This window comes from Leptodactylus fuscus, chromosome 2, assembly GCF_031893055.1.
Source record: "Leptodactylus fuscus isolate aLepFus1 chromosome 2, aLepFus1.hap2, whole genome shotgun sequence".
NCBI classification, from domain to species: Eukaryota; Metazoa; Chordata; class Amphibia; order Anura; family Leptodactylidae; genus Leptodactylus; species Leptodactylus fuscus.
The window spans coordinates 96,124,584-96,150,721 of NC_134266.1; the positions used below are offsets into that span (position 1 = coordinate 96,124,584).

Genomic DNA, 26,138 nt, shown 5'->3' on the forward strand with positions numbered 1-26,138 from the left:
GATATTTTATATATATATATATATATATATATATATATATATATATATATATATATATAGAGAGAGAGAGAGAGAGAGAGAGAGAGAGCGAGAGAGAGTATATCAGATATTGTATTATTGAGCTCTACATCTAGCAAGGAGGGGGGGGAGCTGTTTCTGTAATATGGAGCCACAGTGATACCATACAATACAACACCACATTCATCTCTGTAGTACAAGTATACCTAAATAATGTGGCTCTGTGCAGTGAATATCTCCAAATAGCAGCAGTGTTGCATATGACACCTTTCTCTAATGTCCTTCTATATCAACCTTATACATTTGTTATTGGTGTTTTTATTGAGGGTATCTATATCTATGATCTATTACACAGAAATTGCTCAACATTACGATTAGCTCTAGCACATACATAATATTAATAAATAATATGTACCTCATTTTTGTTAGATGGTTCTCCATGAGTGAGAGATCACCATCTACGATACCAGATCCATCAGACTGTCTCTGGATATGCTCAAGTTCAGCCTCAACACTAGTCACTCGAGGTCCAAAGTCCACATCAAATTTCCCTATCTGTCCAGCAGTAGCGTTCCGAAAAGTTTGCATTTGTGTGCTCAAAACTCGAAGCTCATGGTCATAAAACTGGAAGCAGGAATGACAGGCCTTACAGTTGGGGAATGTATCAGTGTAGCCTCTTTGGCAAGAATCACACCGCTCTCCCACAAATCCTGGTCGACACAAGCATTTCCCAGTTGCCTTATCACAAACATTTTCAAGTGTTCCTTGGAGGTCACAGTTGCATTCTACATTCAAATAACACAAAAATAATGGCATAAAAAACATGACATTCATGTACTGCATGATACAACGTCACCAATTACATATACTTGCAGCAAAGGCTTTTCTAATGGGCAGAGAACCAACAAGCACTCAGTATAGTCATAATATGTAACTGTATTGTTAACATTGCTGTTATGATAATATAACACATTCCTATATGATCTTAACTAGGGCAGGCGTAAATATGCTTCTATGTGAACATGATAACAAAAATCATTATATTTTAAAGCTCTCCTTCATTTGCGTATATTACTCATTCAGATAGGAAACCTATCCTTTAAACTGAACTTTTAAGATGCAGCATAAATGTATTCTCATTACTGACATCATGTAGGTGATACAAACCTCGACATCCAGACAGTAGAGATCCATACATCCTGTCCGGACATTCAGTGCAGAGTTGACCACCAAAGCCCTCTCTACATAGACATTGTCCAGTCACCTATATGTAGCAAGACAAGACCTGTTATTACATATGCAGACACAGACTCTGGAAACATTCATTTATGTCATTGCATTTATAATACGCAGATACTGTAGAATCCTGCTGTGTATATGACACACTGATAATGATGTCTGCCCCTGCAGAGCACCCACTATCGTGCCCAGAAAACATTTCACATTTGCATTAACCTTACTTTTGATCCATGAATCTCAGCCTGCGGGGACAACCTCCATACTGCTAGAAATGTGCATACACTTACAATGTTTTACATACACTTCAAGTGTTGTTACATATGTATCACTACTTTAGTCTACAGATATACGGTATAAAATATATTGTCATTTAAAGCCATGCTAATTGGTCACCATCATTATAACCTCATCCATCTCATTATTTCATGTTCTTTTTGACAAGGGTACTTAAGTGCGCTGTTTCTTTGATCCAGGTGGTCACATCTAAGAAGTATTGCAGGACTACACAATATCTATTTCCTTTTTCATTTACACCCATAGTAATAGACTATATTGTTTTCAACCCATTCAATGTATTACTGCTGCAGTATATCCAATATAACACCCTCCAAACACACAAATTGTGTCCAAAATAGCATCTTCTAATGACATTTACCCTTAATGACAAGCTTTAGTTATTTTATAGTTTTTATTTTACTAATTAATAATATAATAATTCTTACACCATTAAATGTTTGTTACGCTTTTCATGATATAAAAAGTGCACTTCTAAACCAGTGTTTCTCAACTGCAATCTCCAAGTACCCCCCAAAACATACAGCTTTTATGTATTTCATAGAGAAAACATCTGATGCACTGGAATTACTAAAATAATTTACATGATACTAAAAAACATGTCCAGTTGTCTGAAACTGGATGATTCTGTTACTCCTGAAGGTACTGGATGTTGAACAGTCTCAAAAATAACCATTCCCCACCTCCACCAACTCCAACTCTTTGCATCCTTCAAAAGGTGCCACTCCATTGATTCTGGTGCAGTTGAAAATTTTCTATAGCCACTACCATTTTAGTGCAGTTATTTCTGTTATTTCCAGCAAAATTATGATATCTACTGTCAGGTGGGCGACCTCTCTTGGTCTTATCCAGCCAGGGCCACACACCTGAAAGCAGAAATTCTATCTAACTGTACTGCTTGCTCAGGAATGGTGGGGGCTAGAGAAGAAATTCCAACTGTGCTAGAATTTATAGTGAAAGATATATAGAAATGGAGTTGGTGAGGGTCCTCTTTAAATGATTATCCACTAGAGAAGCCTATAAGAAAATTATATGCCTATAAAAAAATATATAAAATTAATATAAAATTATATATATATTAATCCTATGGCAGTCTACAGAAGCTGTGGCCAATACTAGATTACACTCTACAGTAGACTTCAGGACTAGGTCTAGAATAAATTTATATTTGCCTCCATTGAAACTTCTAGCTTCTAAAATGAGGTAGCAGAATGATTTTCCTATCAGCTTGAGTTTGAACATGCCCAGTGCCGTAACTAGGAATGGTGGGGCCCCAAGACAAACATGACATGGGGCTCCCAGCCCCCTGATATCCCTCCCCACACAAACCGCATTCCTGCGCACACTATTATGTCCCATAGTTCCCCTACACACACAGTATTATGTACAATAGTGGCTCCGACACACAGTATTATGGCCCATTGTGGGCCACCCATGGACAATTATTATACTCTGGGGTCTGAAAAGACCCCAGAGTATAATGATCGGAGCCCCAGGGGAGGAAACAAACATAAAAAACCACAGTTACTTTCTTCTCCCTGGCTCTGCCGCACTCCACGCAGATCTCTTCAACATTGGACCAGACGTCACCTGACCCAGGGTGGCGGCGCGGTGCATAATGACGATGGCCTGTGATGTTACCAAACAGGCCCGAAGCCTTCCGGAGTGTAGGAGAGGTAAGTAACATTGTTTTTTATGTTTCCTCACCTCCCCTGGCCCAATGATCATTATACTCTGGGGACTGAAAAGACCCCAGAATATAATGACAGCATGTATGGGGTTCGTGGGCCCGCGGCCTCACTTACCGATCCCCAGTCCTGTTCACAGCCGAATCTGCAAAATGGGAAGCACAGGAGGCTGTGAGCTGGAGCAAAGATCGGTAAGTAAATAGGACCTATTTAAAAAAAAAACAAAAAAAAAAAACAGGGGCCTGCTAGGCCCCCTTGTCTACACTCTGCCCCAGCTGGCAAAATATGAACTACAATTCAGTGACAGGACCTAATCTGTTTGGATATGATCTAGCAATTATATAATATTTTTTCATCCTACATCTGCCTACATGACATTAAGATTTTTTTTAGAATAGCTCTCACCTGATTACATTGGAGACTATAAGAATTCCTAGCATGGCAACCACACATCTGACATCCCCTTCCACTAGCGATATTCCAGTAGTGGGAGACGCACTGATCACATCGCTGACCGGTGACATTTGGAAGACACCGACATTGTCCTGTTTCACTGTCACATGATTGGTCTCTCTCAGTACCTTGTGGATTACAGTCACACTCTGTAACAACATGAAATTGAGCCAAATTAATACACGTAGATAAACCTGTAATCCCAGGACTCTACCAACGGTATATGTGTTGATGAAAATGACTTTATTAAGTAAGTATAATCATGATAGAATAATTGGCTTCCCATAATATTTGTCCCTGGTGTGTGTCTGTGGTATGAAAATTACATTTTATTAGTTAAATCCATTGGAATATTTTGTCATGTAGCAAATACAGTGGCATAATAGAAAGTTAGATTCAAGCAAGCAAGCCTCTAATTTGCTCTACATAATTTGTGGGAAGTACATAATGATTACATAATGATTTGCGCATGAAAATCTACCACAATTTTGTAGTAATTTTCAAAAACAAAAACTGGCATATTACTGCACCATGTCTTTTTTTTTTAATGTAGATTGTGATCCCCATATAGGACTCACAATGTACATTTTCCCTATCAGAATGTCCTTGGAGTATGGGAGGAAATCCACGCAAACACAGGGAGAATATACAAACTCCTTTCAGATGTTGGTCCTGGCAGGATTTGAACCCAGGACTCCAGCGCTGCAGTGCTATCCACTGTGCCACCGTGCTGCTCCCTTACTGCATCATGTCTGACAAGGGGCAGAGGTTCCTAAAAGGGGCAGAGTTTACTGCAACTCTGGACAATAAAAAATTGGCCAAAATTTAGATTCATTTTTTTGTAGAAATGAAGCCAAATAAAAGGTGGTGCAAAGGTAGACTTGACAGGTTTAAAACGCACCAGATTTATCATCCAGCAAAGAACGCTGTAACAAATCTGGCACATTTTAATATTGTCTATTTTTCTACTGTCTATATCTGCCTCCCTGTGTAGGAATGTAATTGCAAATAAATTGGGGATGGGGAGAAATTTGGAGAACATCAGACATAAGAGTGGTCATTCAGTGTTTAGATAAACAGCATAGAATTATAATTTCCGTCAGTTTATGAAACTCTACAACAGAAATAGGCATACACCGGTTTAGTTATACGTGTCACAGCGGTTGTCCCTTTGTCAAAACTTAGACCCCCTTTGATGTTTGGCAGTCTATGTATTGTAAAACCTTCTCATTTGCTCCATGCACTGAGATTTATGATACACAGGCTGTTCAACCTGTAAAACGCCTCCAAATGAAAGGGCAAGTTTTTGGCTTTTTGGGCAGTGGCATGGCTGTTGATACTGTTTTACTTCAATGCTGGCTGTACCCAACTGCACCAATCTATTCTGTTTGGATGAAGAAAATAATTGTAACTCTTGGGCTTTACTCTCCATTCCAGATAACCACCAATAACTGGAGACAAAGCATGATAAGAGATAAGATAAGATAATCCTTTAATAGTCCCACAGTGGAGGATGTCACTCACTCGAGTCATGAGGGCGTAGATGAATAAGTTAGGGGCGGTTGTCTAGACCAAAGAGTGAAGTCCCAGCAAGGGACGAAACGTGGTTAATGCCTGTGTCAGCTAATTTGCATAAGAATAAAATGATGATTTTCATGAAAATGGAGCTGCAATGGAGAAAGGCATATTTGGAAAGTGTAGAAGCCACCCTACAAGGTACTGGCATTAGTTTGGTACCGATTTTCCTGTTGACAGTCTCCGTTTAATCTAGTCATGAGAGTAGTGTTGATTTTCCTCTCTCAGTAGTCAGGGGGATGGGGGATTGATGATTTATTTTTTGGAAATTTGTCTTGAGTATATATGTTCACTGTAACTTGGCATTTTTGGAAAATGAAAAGAAAAGCAGAAGGTCTGAATAAAGGCAGATTTGGAAAAAAATGCAGATGACTGGGAAAGGGATGTCTATTCTCACAGCAGTATGAGCTATATAGATTTTATTCTACTCCCACTACTCTGGGAAGACATTTTTTTCAAATAATCAACTCAAAGTAGAACAACAGTATTTGGTGAAGGAACTGGAGAGGTACTTTACCATACATATAGCTGAACCACTGTATCACAGCCCACCATTGTAGAGGTAAATGACCATTCATATAGCTGAGCCACTGTATCAGAGCACCCCATTGTAGAGGTAAATAAGCATACATAGAGCTGAGCCACTATATCTAATCCTGCCATTACACATATGCCTTGGACCTTGTGACAGGAATCTTTTAAGACTCTAGTAGCCAACCCAGTAGCTGAATGAATGGGTCACTTAGTAATGATGATGAAAGGCACTGCAGCTGATGGGTGAAGTTAGAAGTTGCCCTGGGGACCCAACATGAACTTTTACATTAGGGCCTATGAGGTAAAGGATAACTCATTGAGATAATGTAAACTAAACCAAAAAGAGTTTTGTTAACTAAGTAGTATAAATCTTCATGAACATGACCATACTAACACTGCGTACATTCCCCAGGCATGGGTCTACTGTACACATTTATCCCTAAATTTAGAGGCATAGAGAGATTTTCTATCAGTCTCCTCAGAAATCTAATGTATTATGTAGAAGTCTTATGTATGCAGGTATGTTACACTAAAGATGCAGAGGGACAGGCGAGTCCATGTACAACCTTAAGGCTAAGTATAAAAAGTTCTGTTCCTCTACTGGCTGTTGCATATTTAAATCTGTAGTGTAGAATATAATGAAATGAAATAGAAAAGAAAAGAAAGAAAAATCTATTTAAAAATCAGCCAGTGCTAAGTCACTCGTAGCATAGTAGATCTTTTCAAAGACAATGGCTGCCCTCTGGTGGATACGTCAGATATTATTAGAGGATTGAAAACTCCAAAGACAATTTAGAAATCTTCTAGAATGTTACAAATTTTCAATATATTATTCCTTCTTATTAACAATTGTAAACAGAGCGATAAAACTGCATATCAGATCGGGCAATTGAAGGTAGTTTCATAAATCCATGTACTTACTGCTACATCCCTGTGGGTTAGCAGCACTAAGTTGGTAGTATCCTGGCTTGCACTGATCACACCTCTCTCCTCCAACATTTTCTTTACAGATGCACCTTCCATTCATAGGGTCACAGCTGCCACCTTCCACGCTGCCCTCCGGGTCACAATCACATGCTTAAAAAAATAGAAGACATTCACATGTAAAACATTAAATATATAGTCTGAGTGTTGTCCTCGGGCACTGTAAGCACAAATAGTGGTCACACCTCTGGAGGGGACGGAAGGGATTGACAACATAAATGAAGTATAAACACTATAAAACTATAGCAAGCTTGTTAAAAACCAGCAGGTGGCACCAAAATAAAGCAGATCAGCAGAATAATACACACACTTCAATTACCAACTAACAAACTCCCCTTTTTTCCACCAAGGAGCCTATTTGTATATTTTGTACCCAGAATTCTTAGCCATGCATGTTCTAATGTCTCTTTACTGTGACTCCCTAATAAGACATAGTAATCTGCCCATATTTTGGACGTAACTTAGTTCATTGTAGTCAGGTTTTGTGATGGTGAAGAAAATAATGTGCAACCTAAAACCTTATTCACATTCATGGTTCAACCCTTACTTCCATTGATTTGAATGTGTGTACTCGGATGTCCATTTTTTCATGGAAACAGAGACATGCACGTGCAGAGACTTTGGTTTGTTTTGTAACCCCAAACACATCAGCCTGTAAATTCACATTTTTCATGGATCCAATGCACCAAAAAGTGCTGAATATGTTTAAAAAAATAAATAATTGGACAAGAAAAACAGATCACCATGAACAAAAACCACTGACTGATGTCCGAAATTTCTACCTTACCCATCCTAAACCATACAGTTGGCATCTGAAGTTACTAGGAGCCCTGGCCAGAATCACACCCATGATCTATATGTAAGATACTCACAGATGCAGGCATCCCTGTGGCTGATATCCCGATTTGGGTTCCTGTAATAATCAGGTTTGCACTTTTCGCAGTTCTTTCCGGTAGTACCATAAGCACAATCTTCGCACACTCCTCCACTTACTCTACCACTGGCTTCATATACAGCAGGGTCAAAGTAGCATTTGTCAGAGTGATTGTTGCAATTACAGCCTGTCATGGGACAAGAAAATATAGTTGTTAAAATTGAATGGTAGAATAAATGGCCACATAAACAAGTACCCCATGTTACCATGGGCTATCTAATACCAGACCCACAGTATATTTCTCTACAGTATTTTCAATAAATCATGGGTCTGAATCTAAATGCTGTTGACATTACAGCACATTCACACTGCATACCACATTGCAGTTTATAGGACTTCCCACAAGATGGTGATAACCACCTGTATTCAATATTTCATTCCCCCATTTGCGCTGCTATATATAGAGCCTAGATGGCTATTGAAAGGTCAATGAGCACTTGTAGCAGATTAGCAAGTGTCGCATGTTCTAAAAGAGTAATAAACTCTTGCAGTTGCTTTTTAAAGGGGTTGTGTTAATATGGACACATCACCTATCTAAGGGGCAGGGAACAAGAGTCCAATTCCTTGGAGCCCAATGGTCACCCAATGATCAGGAGGGTGGGTGGACCGAAAGCCCCCTATAGCCTCATTGTAATAGAGTGTCAGTGTGTTTGCATGATCCTTTCACTTCTATAGGGCTGCAGAAGCTGACGGAGATTACAAAAGTCCTGTCAGCCCCATTAAAGGGAAAGGAGCACCCATCACGCAACTGTACTGGCACTGGCACATCATTCACAAGGAAGATGAAAGTCCTCCATCTTCCTGATCATTAGGGTGTCTGGACACTTATTCCTTGTCCTGTGAATAGGGGATAAGTGTCCACAACAGCACAACCCCTTTAAGGGTCGCAGTGTCCAACACAGCTATGAGGACTATTCCCCTATCTTTATATCTACATCACATATAACATTGAGGTCACTCAGAACATACAGTGACAAAAATCCAATAATTTGGATGGCAGACTCTATGCCATATAGTATATTTGACAGCAGAAAGGGAAGACCACTGAAGATGATGAGTATATGTAACTGTCAATATATAACTGTAGATATGTCCCGATCTGGTGTATATAATCACTATCTGTATGTCCTAAAAACTTTCTCAATAGTCTCACAGGTGTACGAGGCTCTTACGTTTGCAAACATTTGGGTTGTTTTCGTCAGCGGGCCTCCAAGGCAGGTCATTGTAGAGGTCAGCACAACGCTCACAATTTGCTCCAGCTGTATTATGTTGGCATGCACATACACCATGGACCTACCGTAAGGAAAAATAAAATACATTCTGTAAAATACGTTGTACACAATGTTTACATGACTGAAAGAATTTTAGTACCAGTAATAAACTTCTAGGCCTCGCTCAGCTGACTAAGCATGCCTGCCGGCCACAAGAAAGTGGCCACATACAATACTGGGTAAGCGGCCATTTTCTTGTGGCTGGCGGGCATGCGCAGTGCGCTTTGCCCTAGTCCTGAGGCCTAGAAGTTTGAAGCCTCCGCCGGAAGAAGATGCGAAGAAGACCCGTTCCTGAAGAAGATGAAGGCGGCGCTCGAGAGTTCTCTCGCAGCATTGGGGACGCCCCCAGTGCTGTTTGAGCGCTGGGGCCCGCCCCCAGTGGTGCGAGAGAACTCATTTGCATACCGACAAAAAACGGATTATATACTGAACCGGATTATATACTAAAGGTAGGAGAAGAATAGCCTTTCTTAAGGCTATTCCTACGTGGTAGGCAAAAAAAAATTGAGTTTTAATGATAGGATCCTTTTCAGGTAGTTTCACATACAACGTGTTTTAGGTTTAGAGTCAAAGCCAGAAGAGGTTGCAGGAGGAAGAAATATAAGTTCTTTCTTGTATTTCCCACCTCTGACATCCACACCTATCTCAAGAACGGAGGTTACTGGGTTCACATTTCAGAGCTGCTAAGAATTAAGAATTTCCCATGCATGCATATGTTTATGGGTCTTCCAAAAGTAGCCAAATTGGAGACCAATAGCCAAATAGACATAACTTTCATAGACTTAAATGGCCAGAGCTGAATATGCAGAGCTGAAGTCTCCATTCTTAGGGACCTACATTTATCACACATTTATGGCATATCCTGTGGAAATGAGAATACCCCTCTTAATAAGGAGCATCGTAAGTAAGTCTGATAATTTGATACTTGTCTGGATAGATTAATGCCAGATAATATAAATTTTACTCTCTTTATAATTTCATTTATATTATTATATAAAGCTAATATTCACCTGGATGTCACCAAATGGATCTCTTTCTACTTCATCTTCTGATAAGCAGCGGTCTGCATGACCATAACAAAAGCAGCTGCCATAGACACGCATCTCATTGACTGCATAGAATGCACTGGGTTCTCGATATCTCCGTGGGGGCAGATGTGTCAATTGAGTGAAATTGATTCTCAGGTTGGTGAACTGTCCAAGTTCTGCAAAAAAAAAACAAAAAACGATTAAACAAAATGTAAGTTTTACAAGAAGAATATAATGAAGGAAATTCATTTTCCCATCTATGCCAGTTTTCTGGTGTAGATGGATGCTAGTGTAGTGCGTGACCCTTTCTTGTGCCAAATGTGTGCCACGCGGCCCTTCAGTGTGTCGCTCACCATTTTCTGTGAAAGTGAGCAGAGAGTGTGGGGATGGGTAGCGATACCTGACACCAACATATTTATTAGAATTCACGCCAGAATGAATTATACAGCAAATCTACTCCAGTTCCTGACTGACTGGCATAATATCAATTCTGGCACATGGGTCTGCTCATCATTTATCTAGAGGTTGCATCCCCTGGATAGATCAGGCATGTCTTGCACCTGTTGGACCCTTTCTTATGACTGCCATATGAAACGTCTTAATAATTCTGTCCCACTGTGCTTTGGTGATAAAATTAAACTGCTAAATTGTGAAAGGCTTATCTAGAAGCTGCCTGATCTTGATTCCTGTGGTTCAGATGAAGTGCTTGTAGAGTCATTGTATGTGAAGACATCAAGTACAATATGTAGAATATACAACAATATATTAATTTCTTGACATTACGATTACCATTCAACTTCTATTTGGCATACGCCAGTGTTAACTTATTTGGCATGAGTGTCTGCACACTTCCCAGACTCAGGGGAATGGTAAAGTTATACCATCATATTGCTACACTAGTGAACTTTATTCTAAATTGCAACCTATAATCTAAATGAATCGTTCAACCACAGTAATTTAACAGCAATGGTCATTTATAACAAGCTGTTATATAATGTGTAGTAGAAAAGAGCATACTATTACATGACATAGAGTAAACCATATTCATACCCTGGATTTGTTGACTTTTAGAGATCGGAGCTGAGAAAGACATCGCCATAGGGCTAAATTGTATCTGTAAAAATAATTTCAAGACATTAATACATGAATAGCCTTTCAGCTTTATTAAAGAAAAAACAGATGATTATTTGAGTATGTGAATGTGACACGAGTCCTCATGTACAAAAACTTTCCTACAAAGACCATCAGTATTGCACGTGGACAGAATGAGCACTTAAAGGGATCCTACCTATAAATGCTATTTTTTCTGACTAACACGTAGGAATAGCCTTAAGAAAGGCTATTCTTCTCCTACCTTTAGATGTCTTCTCCGCACCGCCGTTCGGTAGAAATCCCGGTTCTCTTCAGTATGCAAATGAGTCCTCTCGCAGCACTGGGGGCGGTCCCCAGCACTCAAACAGCATTGGGGACGTCCCCAATGCTGCGAGAGAAATCTCCAGTGCCGCCTCTATCTTCGTCTGGAACGGCATCTCCATGCGTCTACTACCAGCGCTGGGGTCAAACTTCTACGCATGTGCGATCGGCTCTGTCATTGGGCTGACCGTGGGCTGTCCAGAGCCGACTGGACATGCCCACGGCCATTTTTTTGTGGCCGCTTACGTGAGTGTACTGCGCATGCTCCTGTTCAATGGAGTACAGACTGTAAGTGGCCACAAAAAATGACCATGGGCATGTGCAGTCAGCTCTGCCGAGGCACGATGGCAGAGCTGACTGCGCATGCAAAGAAAAAAAAACGGGATTTCTACCAAACAGCAGCATGGAGAAGACATCTAAAGGTAGGAGAAGAATAGCCTTTCTTAAGGCTATTCCTATGTGTTAGTCAGAAAAATAGCATTTTAATGATAGTATCCCTTTAAGTGCTAGGGCAGTACCTATTACCAGAAGGGGTCCACAGCAATTTATAGCAGTCCTCACGTGTAAAGGCTGAATGACCTGTAATGCCCAGGAGCCTAACAATCTCAACCCTTTTCTGGCTGCCTATTGCGGATCACATCTTTCTTTTTAAAATATGCCTTGGGAGGATCAAAAGTGGAATCAGATTTCTTGCACTGGGCAAAACTTGTAAATCGATACATATTAAGTTATTTTCGGCAGGGTCATTCATAACATATGTATGCTTTGTCATGTTTGGTATATATGAGTCTGGGGGGATTGGTAGAAAATAGCTGTTGGCTGAATAAACATTCTTCCCACAGATATTTTACTGTATTGTCACTTTTATTCTCTTTAGTTATAAAGCCAGATACAACTCATGAATAATCGTGGTGTTGCTTCTAGAAAACAAAAAAAGCAGACTCTACTTTGTATTTTGATATAACTCTTTACTACAATGATAGTATATGGTTATAACGAAAACAAAAAAAATTCTAGCTCCAAAAATTATGACGCAGACTCAAATATACCTGTATATACCGTATATATGTATTGTAACATATGATGAAGTGCTATATGAATCTGAATATCATAAGTTTCATAGTGTTTAAAAAAATAACTGCAGTCTTTTAACTATTTTCAAAGTTAAGGCTGAGGTGACACGTTGTTTTTTGAGCCAGAAGTGGATTTAGCAGAAGGGAGAAGTATAAGTGCTTCCTTATATTTCCCATTCCTTTTGAATCCCAAAAATATGCAGCAAAATCCGCAGTAAAAAAACGTAGCTTTTCCTCAATGTGTGGCCTCTCTTAAAACTACGACAAGATATTCAACACAAGAGAGGGGCCACATGGTGGCTCAGTGGTTAGCACTGCAGCCTTGCAGCGCTGGAGTCCTGGTGTTCAAATCCCACCAAGGGCATAAAACCATCTGCAAGGAGTTTGTATGTTCTCCCCGTGTTTGCATGGATTTCCAGCCCATATTCCAAAAAGACACACTGATAGGGAAAAATGTACATTGTGATCTCTATGTGGGGCTCACAATCTACATTAAAAAAACAAAAAAAAAAAAGATATTTGACACAAGAAAACAGGTGCTCCCTTTAGTTACCTTGCCCCCATGTGTTGGGTTCCCTTGGAGTTCTTGACACCGCACATCTTCAAGGCTTTGGGGCCGGCCTTGTCTTATGTGTGGAAATAAGGCAGCACAGTTAAAGGCTAAATACTGATACACCTGCCAAGTCTTCCCCAAGTCAGAAGATCGCTCGATCAGCATGCCAGCTGGACGGGGACTCTGTATGGATCAAATGAAAGTCAGCAAGGAAGTTAAAGAGAAGGGCAAGAGCTAAGGCCATTAACCTATAGCTTCAGTCTTAAGCTGTCATTAAATAGTTAAAATCCATGAGTAATACGACAAAGAGTCACAGCGTAGCACTAGCTAAAGTGAGAGTGAAATCAACTGAGGAAACTACATCTTCTTGGAATCTCATGGCAGCCTTATTACCATTTCCCATCATATATCCCATGTATGCCAGAATTTGTGAAATAGTGATGTGACATATTCCTTTTAGTATGCAAGGGCCACTTCTTTGTCTGCATGCTCAGAATACAGTATTTGCTAGTAAACCATTAACATTATGCTATAGAAACAGAGACTTCTGCCTCTTCTCACATTTGTTGTATCTAACAAGGATCTTACCCGGAAATCCAAAGTGACGTCATTGAGCTGAAACTTCCTGTTTAAGTCAAATTGCAGATAAACAGAATCAAGTCCTGTGTAGAGAATACAGTATATCACATGTACTGAAATACGAAGAGTGACAGAATACGCTATGTTACATAAAACTAGCAGTTGTCTAACTGTTGCTGAGTATTTTAATGCTGTTGCAAGAGGTCACTGGTAAATTTAAAGAGATTTGATCCAAAGGAAGTGACTTATCTCTAAAAAGCCATCCTGCAATGAGATGACACTAAGGGTGCATTCACACTGAGTAAACGCTAGCTTATTCTGAACGTAAAACACGTTCAGAATAAGCGGCGTCTAAAGCAGCTCCATTCATTTCTATGGGAGCGGGGATACGAGCGCTCCCCATAGAAATGAATGGGCTGCTTCTTTCACTCCGTGCAGTCCCATTGAAGTGAATGGGGAGTGCCGGCGTGTACGCTCCGGCATGAGCAGAGCTTGCCGTATACGCCGGCACTCCCCATTCACTTCAATGGGACTGCACGGAGTGAAAGAAGCAGACCATTCATTTCTATGGGGAGCGCTCGTATCCCCGCTCCCATAGAAATGAATGGAGCTGCTTTAGACGCCGCTTATTCTGAACGTGTTTTACGTTCAGAATAAGCTAGCGTTTACTCAGTGTGAATTCACCCTAAGGGTGTTTTCCCTGGCACATATCTTTTGCATAATATGGCAAGTTTTTAAATGAATGGACTACCATGTAATGTAAGGTAAGGCCATTTAAGTCACTCTTTACTCTGGCTTATATTTCACATTTATAGTATGTATCCAAATAGGGCAAATGAACAGGGGCTGCCATTATGAGACAAGTCACTTAGGATGGGGCTCCAAGTGCCGTTTTACAATCACTGTGTAGTGGATCGAATTCTAGCGAATTCTAGAGAATCCCATCCCAAGACTGCTGTAAAATATGCGCAGTAGAGGCGCTGCAATTTCTAAAACCTTTGTGATTTTGAAAATTGCAGCATATCAATTATACCTGTGGAGAAGTCAGCGTTTTCCCTATAGCTGTCAGTAAATTATTTAATAGCATTATATTACATGACATCCTCTTTATGTCAGATTACCATTGCAACCAATCACAGACTTCAGCGGTGGCTGCTGAGGTTAGTTACTCAGGTGCCATTTTTGCAGAGGTCAATGATGAGTCCTCTGAAAAGCTGGAGTGGTCAACGGACATAAACACTAGAGATGAGCGAGTAGTATTTGATCGAGTAGGTATTCGATCGAATGCTATGGTATTTAAAATACTCGTACTCGATCAAATACTACTCGCTATTCGATGGAAAAATTTGATGCAGAACCAGCGTTGATTAGCTGAATGCTATGAAGTCGGCCAATCAACGCTGGTTCTTCTCCTACCTTTAGAAGTCTTCTCCGTGCAGCATCCCCGCGGCGTCTTCCGGCTCTGAATTCACTCTGCCAGGCATCGGGCCTGGGCAGAGCCGACTGCGCATGCCTGCACTACAAGAAAATGGCCGCTTTGACTGTAAGTCAAATTGTGAATTCCGAGCCAGAAGACGCCGCGGGGACGCTGCGCGGACAAGACTTCTCAGAGAATCCAGCCCGACCCTCACTCGTGGACTTGGTAAGTTTAATTTGATCAAATGTTGCCTACCCCTGAAAGGAGCATTTTCCCCCCATAGACTATAATAGGATTCGATATTCGATTGCAGTAGTCGAATATTGAGGGGCTACTCGAAACGAATATTGAATATCGAATATTTTACTGTTCGCTCATCTCTAATAAACACGACTTCACTGCTGATATCAGTGGGAAACTGTGAACACAAGCCATTGCTGGAAATGGAGGACCTTGGAGAGGTGAGTAAACTTTTATTTTTAATGTTATTGCAGCAGAAAGGAAAACTTTAAAAGCATTTCGGAAACAATTTTATCTTAAAATGGCCATGTACTTACTATACATTACACTACCATTCATGCATTATATCCATGTGCTCTTATAACAAGTGGACAGGTCTTAAAATAATATGATGCGGTGAGTATTCTAATGATATGCAACATATTAAAAAGACATAATACATTTTTATCAATATATATTTCTGGAAAAGTGTTATTGACAAATGTAATGTTGAAGTAGTATGAATTTTTTTTTAATCCAGTTCCTCTAATGATCCAGTTTGGTTTAACAAAAGTAGAATAGTACTGGGAGAATAAAATATTGTCTTTTTAGAACATACCATTTTCAGATTGCCACCAGCGAAGATGACCAATTGGTGTGACCGCATTAATGATCCGATGGCTCACTGCAGTATAGGGTTCTCGAGAGTCACAACGACAACACTGTAACTGGCCCTGAAGGAAGAATCTTACAGTTAATTCAAAACTTTGCACAAAACTGCCACAGAGATTCTAGTTTAATTGTTCCCTAAAATCTTGGCCTTCTACTAGTATACCTCCCAACTATCAAAGGATAGGAAGAGGAACCGAATGCACAACGCAGCAAATTTAACCCCACCCACTTCCACTTTGATTGCGCCCATTTCTCTCCAATTTCCGCCACAGTATAAGGCCCCTCTCCTGGAGAACCCATAGTTTAATGTCCACTTTCAGTTGCCCCCAGAGTATAATATCCCTTTCCAGCTGGCCCTAGTCTATTGTCCTCCTCCAGCTAACCCCACAGTATAATTTCCGCCTCCAGTTACTCCCACAGTTTAATGTTCCCCCTCCAGCTACCACCAGTTTAATATCCCCCTTCCGCTACCCTCACAGTTTAATGTACCCCTCTAATTGCTCCCAGTTTAATGTCCCTCTCCAGTAACCCAATAGCTTAATGCCCCCCCCCTTCAGAACTGCAAGGTTTGGCACTGTTCTGAAAAGCAATAAACTATGTTTTTGTAATCCTGCACAGCACCTTTAACCCCAAGGACCTTATTCCAGCTATAGTTTGGACAGACTTCAGAACTGCTTTTGACTAAGGTTGTGTAACCATAACACAACCCACACAATTATGTGGGGCCCTGGAGATCAGGTAGGCCTCGCAGTAGTGGGTTGTGTTATGGCCTTTCTTTAAAATCGGATGCTACCTATTGGATTAATTCCAACATGTAATGGCCTCTACTTTTCCTCATACATCCCTGTTACTGTCCAAGCTGGCTCCACTTTGACCTCTAGGAGGCACTACACATTCCTAATGTTGTTTAGTATCTTCACATGTGAATGGTGTGCCCTTTAAGGATGAACCAGTGAGTGAATGAAAATCATTTAATAGGTAACAGTTTGATTTGGGGGGCCGTAAAAGGGGGCAATGTACTGTGTGGGGGCCAGTAAAGGAGAAAATATAACATGAAGGTCAATAAAGGGGATAGCAGGTCTTCTTCACACGACTGACTGCTCATCATCTGTGTGTGGCGCCTGTAAATTTCATGGACGTCATACATACCCATTGCCACAGCTCTACCCAGTTATTAGCATAGGCAATATTGTGAATGGCATAATGTAAATTTGCTTACTAACAACAGACACATTTTATCTGTATATCTCTCAATGCCAAGCCATGACAACTACAATGTGTTATCGTTTCCTCCATGTGACTTTGATGGCATGTTTAATATACTACATTAGTCTCTTATAACATTGTAGCCATCCCTTCCTGTTTACATATGCATTGTGCCAACTATGTCACAGATTCACATTGTAGTGTCACACACCATCTTGCTTCCGACACTACTCCGTATTTATTTACCCAGCCGACATCCTTACTCATTCATTCATGATGATCATGTGCCACATATAGAACTTAGTGAAACTACTGGGTTAAAGGGAAAAACACAGTCATCTTTACACAGGGCAATGTCCTTGGCACCACTTCTAAATTAACCAGTCAAAGATATGTACACTACAACAAAGTAAGGTAGTGGAGAAATGTTAGAAATATTAATACGGATATAGTTAAAGAAATAAATCTATAGATCAGATTTATGGAATGTTTTTCTAATAATAAAAAAAAATTATCAGGTAATCCAGTGCTGTGTTTTTCTGAAAGCTACCAGCAAAAAATATATCTGGATTTGGGTGGTTTTCTGCAGAGACAAACCACAGGTCTCTTGCATTGCAAAAGTTGAAAGTTGGGGGGGGGGAGAATCCCTTAGCATAGTCACTTTCTCAGGATATATGAAAACTGGCATGTGTGTCCATCACATGACCAATGATTGATTTTTTATACATTGGAAGTAAAGATAATGGATGACAGCAAGCGGAAATCTAAAAAAAGTGATGAATTAATACAAAAAGTATATTGGAAAATCGTCAAACTTTCCATTACACAAACAATAACGTTTGTCTCTTAATATTGGTCTGAAAGTGGACAACACCTGTAAGAAGCATGTGCTTCGTAAAGAGGACCTTTCACCACCTACAAGTCCAGCTCTTTACGTCAATTGATAGATGCTGCTCCAGCAGTTTATTCTCCCTGATGACTGGAGTCCTGTGGATAAGTGTCTACAATGGCACAACACCTTTAATCCTACTAATCCTACTATCCTACTAATGCTACTAATATTATAAATGTGAAAGTTTGGATGTTTGTTACTCGATCATACAAAAACGGCTGAACGGATTTGGATGAAATTTGGCACATAGCTTTTAACCTTGATTAACAGGTAAATCCTGGTAAATGATATGGCTTCACGACTGTTATGAATTTCTGTTGATATTAAACTGCTCTTGCCTGCAGCACTATTTCAGCTAATTGGAGTTTGCTGATAAAGCCTGTTCTGTTATCTGTCTATGTAAACACACAGATAACACTGAGTCCATTGTGTAAAAGCATTTGCATAGTATCTGATCTGCTCCAGTGTTGAGACACTGACATGAGAAACCCCTTTAATCCAAATTGGCAGTTTGCCAATTTCAAATATTCCGAGAAAACAAAAATTTAATTTGTCGCAAAAACAAAGAGCTATGAAGGTAGCCAGAAGCGGAGATGAGGAGGATTGAGCAAACTAGGCATCAAGTGGCTCTTAGAGATGATGAAACGCTGGAGCAGGGGAATCATCAACGCCATCAACACACTCATTATATGGAGTCCCAGCGAGCTGCTGAGATGCTGGAACTATCACAGGCACAGTGCGAAGAACAAGTTCAGTGGCAGGCCAGCTTGACAGCTGCTGAAACGCTGGAGCAGGCGGATCATCGACGCCAACAACACGCTCATTATATAGCATCCCAGTGAGCGGCTGAGATACCAGAACAATCACGGGTACGGTGCGAGGAATGAATTCAGCAGCAGGCCAGCTTGACAGCTGCTGAAATGCCGGAGCAGATTGATCATCAACGCTAACAACATGCTCATTATATGGCGTTCCAGCCAGCTGCTAAGGTGCCGGAACAATCACAGGCACGGTGTGAGGAACAAGTTCAGCAGCAGGACAGCTTGAGAGCTGCCGAAACGCTGAAGTAGGCGGATCATCGATGCCAGCAATTTGCTGAAAATAGACGGATCATTGATGTCAACAACACGCAGACGAAGTCGCGGGCAGAGGCTAGTACATTATACACAAGGAGAGCAAGTTATACAAAATGAGGGTCTTCTGCAATGTGTATAGGGGCCCCATGATAAATGTAGGAGGAGAATATATGCTGGATTGCAATATGTTTGGACCTTTACACATAGGTGACGAGTCTGAGAAAGACATATTCCTCTGTCTCCACCCAACAGACATGGCCAAGCAGCTTTGAGATTCAGTAGTCACCAATTCATAGAAATCCATATTTAGTTTTAATACTAAATTCCTATCAGGCATGCTTGGAACTTCACGTTACAGACAAAGCATATAAATAGCCCCAGTAGGTCCTTGTGGTAAGAGGGTGAAAGTTATCTCGGGTGATCTAGTGAAATTTACCAAGGACCACAAACAGACCTTTGTAGTGGCTTTTGTCTGCAGCCATGCTATGAACTAGGTGAAAGGTTACTGGGTAAAGAGTCAGTGTGTGTAAGGATTGCTGCAAAGTGTGTGAGGAGAATTCCCACAGACACGGCGGCCTGTGCTACAACATTTCTATGGAGGATCACATTTCTACAACAAAGCCACATTTAGAGGAATCCTTGTGCTATAACTTATGTATGAAGTATACAATTTCACCTTGTACAGGAGCCTGTCCTGTATAAATGGGCACAGCGGGCATTAGAGCTTTCTACTCAGACACTTACATAACACAAAGCCAAGTATTGTTCAATGTGGCAACGGGTCAAAGAAAGATATCCTCTGCTCTGCTTATGTATAACAAGATATTACCTAGTCCATGAATAAAACAGGTTTATTTTACGTTATATACTGATATACAACCAAATTCTGCCATTCACAACAACAGTCAAATAAATCAAATATATCATATGATCCCTTCCGTCTAAGGGCTCATTCACACGGCGGCGGTGGGGGCGGATTTTGACACAGAGAGTGACGCGGGAGCCGCGTCACTCTCGGGTCAAAACCCGCCTGACACAACCATCGCGGTTGCGGCTTTCCCCTCCGTAGCTGGCTCAAATGAACGGAGGGTGCTGCCGCTAGGCAGAAACCGCGGCCCAGCGCACCGCGGCTTCCGCCTGAAGAAAGGGCAACTCGCTTCTTTTTTCACCTAGCATTAAAAAATGCTAGCGAAAAAAAAAAGAGTTAGCCCTCTACATAGACTAGCATTATATGGAGGCGGATTATGACATGGATTCCGCTGTCAAAATCTGCCTCCATGTCCCCGTGTGAACTAGCCCTAATACTTTTTAGTAATGACTGATTGCTGTAGGTGAGTACAATGCAGTCAGTCATTACTGATAATGCTTGAATGGGACTAAGCTGGTGCTGTGCCTGTGGCGATGAGCATAACGTCACTTGTAAGCTCTTCAAACAACCGATCACTAGGGTCATAGGCGTCCGATCATCACTGCTTACATACTAGTGACCTATACTAACAGGAGGCCATCACAATGTTAGTCCTTGAAAACCTCTTTAGGCCAGGTCCCCACTTTGCAAATATACAGTGTTTTGGAGAAAACGCACTATATTAAAGTACCTGAAAAGCAGAAGGGATTGTGGCTAATCTCATCCACACACTGCAGCCTGAACACAGCTGCGACTACTGCAACCCCTATAGTTCTGTGACTACATCTGCTTCATCTAACCTATTACATGATTTAGCTTTTTTCACTTCCATGGTTTCATCATATCTGCCATATATTATGGGCAAAGTGTTACCGATGATGCACAATTCAAGTTAACATTCCATTCCTTTGTCTCATTTACTATAAGAGCATCACGTAAAAGGAGATATATCAATGTTCCAGCAGGGATGACCTCAGTCTGCATAATGTTCCAAAAGCAGCACAAGAGGAAATGGAATTAATCATAGTTTGCAGCAGTTTCCGTAACTCTATAACCTTTGTTCTAATATTCTGACATAACTGTCATTTGCCAAAGGTTGTATTGTGCTAAAGCAAGTGGTTACCACTAAGGGGATGTAATACCATCTCATGACTTTTAGCTCATAGTTTGTACATTTTATTTTTAATGTTTTAAAATAAATCCAATTTCTACAGCTTCAAGCGCAAACTAAAAACACATCTTCTCAGACAGGCCTATCACAATTCCTAACGTATACCTTTGTGTACCGTAACTAGAAGCCAGAAAATCTAACCTTTCTCTTTCCCAGCTCCCACATTACCCCACACGATATGATGCCGTTTCAGGATAACTTTATATGTCCTGGCGCCATCTGTATGGTAAAGGATACGACTGATGACGGCTCATACAGTTTTATGTCTGAGTAATGGCAGTAACCTCTATTACAAAATTGTCTGATCACTGTACATGCCATGCTACCTCCGATGCCACCCCTGCTACCTCTCATGTCACCCACTATTTCTTTATAATGTATCTTTTTGTCTGTACTTGAACCCTAAAAATTGTACAGCACTGCGGAATATGTTGGCGCTATATAAATACAATTTTTTTTATTATTATTATTTATTAAAAGTTGTGATTATTTCCAAATTTTTCGACCTACACTACTGTTTTTCTGAGGAATTCAAGTAGTTTTTGCTTGTTTTCATAGAAAGAAACAGTGCCTTACTTGTCTATGGTTGTGTCTGGAATTGAAACAATAAAGGAGATGTCACGCAGATAAATGTCTTCATTTAAAGGACCTGAATGTCAAAAATGACAAAAGAAGCAATGCTTGCCTCACAGATCCTCCACCACTTACATTGCAACACATTTCAGGTTTACAATAGTCTGTAAATCCAGATCCTTCTCAACAAACTGGTAATTGTTAATCGGTGACAGCAATGGCGGCATTCTTCAGCTAATGATGGACTAAGTGTATACATATTAACAGGACAAGGTAGTAGAAATCAGTGAGGAAGTACCAGAAAAGGAGTGACAAGGGATGAGTATCATTTCTGTTCTTACGCTAGGTTCACACCTGCGTTCGGGTCTCCATTCTGTGGTTTCCGTCTTCTGCATGCAAGAAAACGGAAACCACAGACCAGGTCCGGTCGTGAGCGGCGGTGAGCGTTTTATGCTCCCCGCCGCGAAACCATTTTTTTTTAAACCAGACACAGAGTACTGCATGTCCGACTCTGTGTCAGATTTTTAAAAAATGCTCACCGCCGCTCAGCTTTCAAACCCATTCAAATGAATGGGTTTGAAAGAGTCCTGCAGGTTTCCGTCTCCTGCCTCTGTTTTGTGCAGGAAACGGAAACCTGCAGAACGGAGACCGGGCGCAGATGAGAACGAGCCCTTACACTACTTTGCATTCAGCTAACAGCAATTAGTTCTGATATCATAACTAGTATGCTTGGCAGCTAGAAGAGTGAACCATACTGTCATAAAACATGTTAGGCTCTATTGGGCAGATTTATTCTTGTGATTACAAATTGAACTTAGTGCAAAATGCATTAAAATATGGTAAAAATTAGAGATGAGCGAACAGTAAAATGTTCGAGGTTCGATATTCATTTCGAGTAGCCCCTCAATATTAGACTACTCGAATCGAATATCGAACCCTATTATAGTCTATGGGGGGAAATGCTCATTTCAGGGGTAAGCAACATTCGATCAAATTATACTTACCAAGTCCACGAGTGAGGGTCAGGCTGAATCCTCCGAGAAGTCTTCTCCTTGCAGCGTCCCTGTGGCATCTTCCGGCTCTGAATTCACTCTGCCAGGCATCGGGCCTGGGCAGAGCCGACTGCGCATGCCCACACTAAAAGCGGACATGCGCAGTCGGCTCTGCCCAGGCCCGATGCCAGGCAGAGTGAATTCAGAGCCGGAAGACGCCGCGGGGAAGCTGCACGGAGAAGACTTCTAAAGGTAAGAGAAGAACCAGCGTTGATTGGCCGACTGTATAGCATTCGGCCAATCAATGCTGGTTCTGCATCGAACTTTTACATTCGAATAGCAAGTGGTACTCGATCGAGTACGAGTATTTCGAATACCGTAGTATTTGATCGAATACCTACTCGATGGAGAACTACTCGCTCATCTCTAGTAAAAATGTATCATTTTGATACCAAATTCTTCTGACTCACTTCAGGTGGCTTCAGAGAAAAAGAATTTCCAGCTCTTTGAACCATTTAATAGGGGCTGCTCTACTGATTCCAAATTTCTTTTCCAGACCCACTGTTGGTGCCTTTTACCCTATTTAGTCTCTATACTGTCACGAGGAGACTCCTGCCTGACTCCACCAGTGCAGCCAGGCAGGAGCAAATAAGAGGTGTGATTCTGAGCTCTCCCACTGGCTGCCACTGATTGGTGGAGATGATAGGTACTCTTTAACAGGGAAGAAGAATGGCTTAAATTCCCCAATTGCACCAAAATTTTGCAGACACTTTCTACTGTTGGGCAATTGTTAGAAACCAAGCTGTTAGACATTTTCATGCAAATAGGGAGACTGCATGCACGTGAAAATAATTTGGCCGCAATAAGGTAATCACAGCTGAGTCTCAAGACCATAAAAGTTCCTGCATTCATGGTTGTCACCACTAAGATCGTTATAAAAAATCTTTAAAACCATGTAAAATTTTTAATTATTTATATGTGAAAAAATGATAGTTTTATTTGGCTGAACGTTTATCCTTGCTAAATGGGGAGAGCTGTCAGCTACCTCTGCCTTCTACTTATCTCCTTTGAAATGAAAGGATCTGGCATATATACTGCTCTGCTTTTGGGATCCAGATCTACGTATATTACATTTGGCGATAAAGAAAGAACAGTAAAATGTCCTTGAGTCTTAGTGATTAATTAACCTTATAATTTCTATTGGTTGCACCTAAATATAAAACGACAACACTTAAAAAGCATTTTTATAAGGTTTTCTATTTCTCTATCTGCTCAGGACTCTAGGAATTAGCTCTTTAGCTTAAAGCTCTGATTAACTTTTAGCCTAAGCTGTGACCTGATACAATCCTTCACAGTTAATACCTGTCAGTCAGTACAGGGGGTAGGTAGTATGTTACCTGGTGAGGGTTTGTGAAGATTCAGCTGAAAGTGTAATGACATAACAGTTTCCCATCAAATACTGCCAACATTTAAAATAGAGTTTCCAAACAGCTCTCTATGCAGAGGTTCTGTGGCTGAACTGATGGCTTCTCTTTAATCCTCCCTAATATCGTACATATAGGTCAGTTGTCCTTTTTAAAAATGAGGGTATGCTGCCCTTTACTTTGTTAACTTCACCCCTGTATACAATGAGAAATTCAACCAATAGGATATAAAGTAATCAATAATAATGTAAAAACTGACAAATAACTGGTTGTGTTCTTGGAGTAAAGAATATTGCAGGTTACATTTTTTTGGTAGGAAAGATCACTATTGTACAAATGATCACTATTATCACTATATCACTATTGATGCTTTGAGCCCTTGTTCCTATTGTCATCGTGTGTTGTCCTTCTCCATAGAGATGGATAGCCTCTCCTTTTATTCATAAGCACATTATGTATAGTGGACATTACATCATTATATAAATTAATAATCTAGAAGGTTAATCTTCATTGGAAACTAGACATTTTTGCTACTGAAAGATTATGATTGACAGGAGAATGATGAAAACATAATGTGTACTAAGTATTGATCATGTATAGATCACGTGCTATGGAAGAATTCACCTACTGTGCTAGTGTTCAGTGTCTAGTGATCACGCCATAAACAAGATATCCAACAAGGACATCACGCTCCAGACTATAGCACATTGCATAATGTAAATAGTACATCAGACATCAGAGATAAGCCATTGAAACTAGACTCAGGAGACCTCTGTCATCAACGAGAGCCATACATGAAAATAGATATTACATACATAGCCCGAAAAGGCGTTCTCCAATCTGTCCAAATATAATATTAGGATTCCATGCACCATAATACATATATATCATATATGCACATCAGTATGTAAGGCCCTTTATGTAAAAATAGCCTACCACAGTCTTATTCTGACTCACCAAACTCTTTCTGGTTGGACCAGATTCTGGAACAATGCTGACAACAGTATATGCTCCAGACCACAACAGATCTTCTACTGTCACTGTCATTACAGGTGTCAAATCTACCTCACATATTTCGGTGGAAAAGAAATAATATTCTCACATGCTAACGCACAGTATGAACAAAGACTAGTTTTTAACTAACTAGGACAAAGCTTAATTTGACATTCCTAGTATAACCTGCAGTGCTACCATTCCTCAGAGTCACCATTGTTAGTATATGAGGATACTGCTAAAGAGTCATACGCTTTTCTCTTCAAGGACAGATGGTAAAGTAAGAAGTAGAAGGACCAGCAACTCAGATTTGGTAATGAATCATGGCCTTGCTGGAAGTTCTTCTTTTATCATGGATGAAACTATTCACCTGAAGAAGGACGTAGTCTGACGCCCGAAATGCGTTGTGTGAGTTTGTTGCCAATAAAACCGTGTTTACCAACCAACAAGGGGAGCGCAGTTCCTTAGTGCCAGATTCATCACCGAATCTGAGTTGCTGGTCCGTCTACTTCATATTTACACGCCTGCGAGGTGTTAGGAATATTGCTGCTTCAACTAAGGAGGAGTCTACCAACTATCTAGTCATTGCAATCACAGATGAGCGTCATTCCTTTGTTAATATTTCTATTTCATTGAAAATACTACACTACGGTGGGCTCGGTGCCTGTTATTCGATTTTGTTTTGAGATAGTAAAGTAACACTGGGTTTTAGGAGTGTGGATATCTGAATGTGGATCAGGAGGGTGAACTATTTGCAATTCTGCCCTTCACCTGTATGTGCAATGCTTCTGTATATTAAGCCCTTTGAGTGTTACCCTGTCCTGCACATAGTACTTTGATTGTGCTTTATACAGTATTCTGAAAGCATCCACTATTCTCTACAGAACTCTAAATTACATGCCAGGAATACTATAACACAGCAATTTTCCAATTAAAACATGGGGGAGGGTTAGTTATGTA

At 40.5% G+C, this 26,138-nt stretch overlaps 1 protein-coding gene across 1 annotated transcript in view; it reads right to left on the reverse strand.

The window, feature by feature from the left end:
• Positions 1–26,138, reverse strand: part of LAMB3 (laminin subunit beta 3) — a 55,723-nt gene that overhangs the window by 14,793 nt on the left and 14,792 nt on the right. The window contains exons 4-14 of the mRNA XM_075264213.1: positions 15,892–16,006; positions 13,646–13,719; positions 13,058–13,240; positions 11,069–11,132; positions 10,001–10,194; positions 8,892–9,012; positions 7,658–7,846; positions 6,723–6,878; positions 3,645–3,841; positions 1,186–1,282; positions 434–803 (exon numbers count right to left, since the gene is read on the reverse strand). Of these exons, the coding sequence (XP_075120314.1) occupies positions 434–803; positions 1,186–1,282; positions 3,645–3,841; positions 6,723–6,878; positions 7,658–7,846; positions 8,892–9,012; positions 10,001–10,194; positions 11,069–11,132; positions 13,058–13,240; positions 13,646–13,719; positions 15,892–16,006 (1,760 nt within the window). The remainder of the gene's footprint in view (positions 1–433; positions 804–1,185; positions 1,283–3,644; positions 3,842–6,722; positions 6,879–7,657; positions 7,847–8,891; positions 9,013–10,000; positions 10,195–11,068; positions 11,133–13,057; positions 13,241–13,645; positions 13,720–15,891; positions 16,007–26,138) is intronic.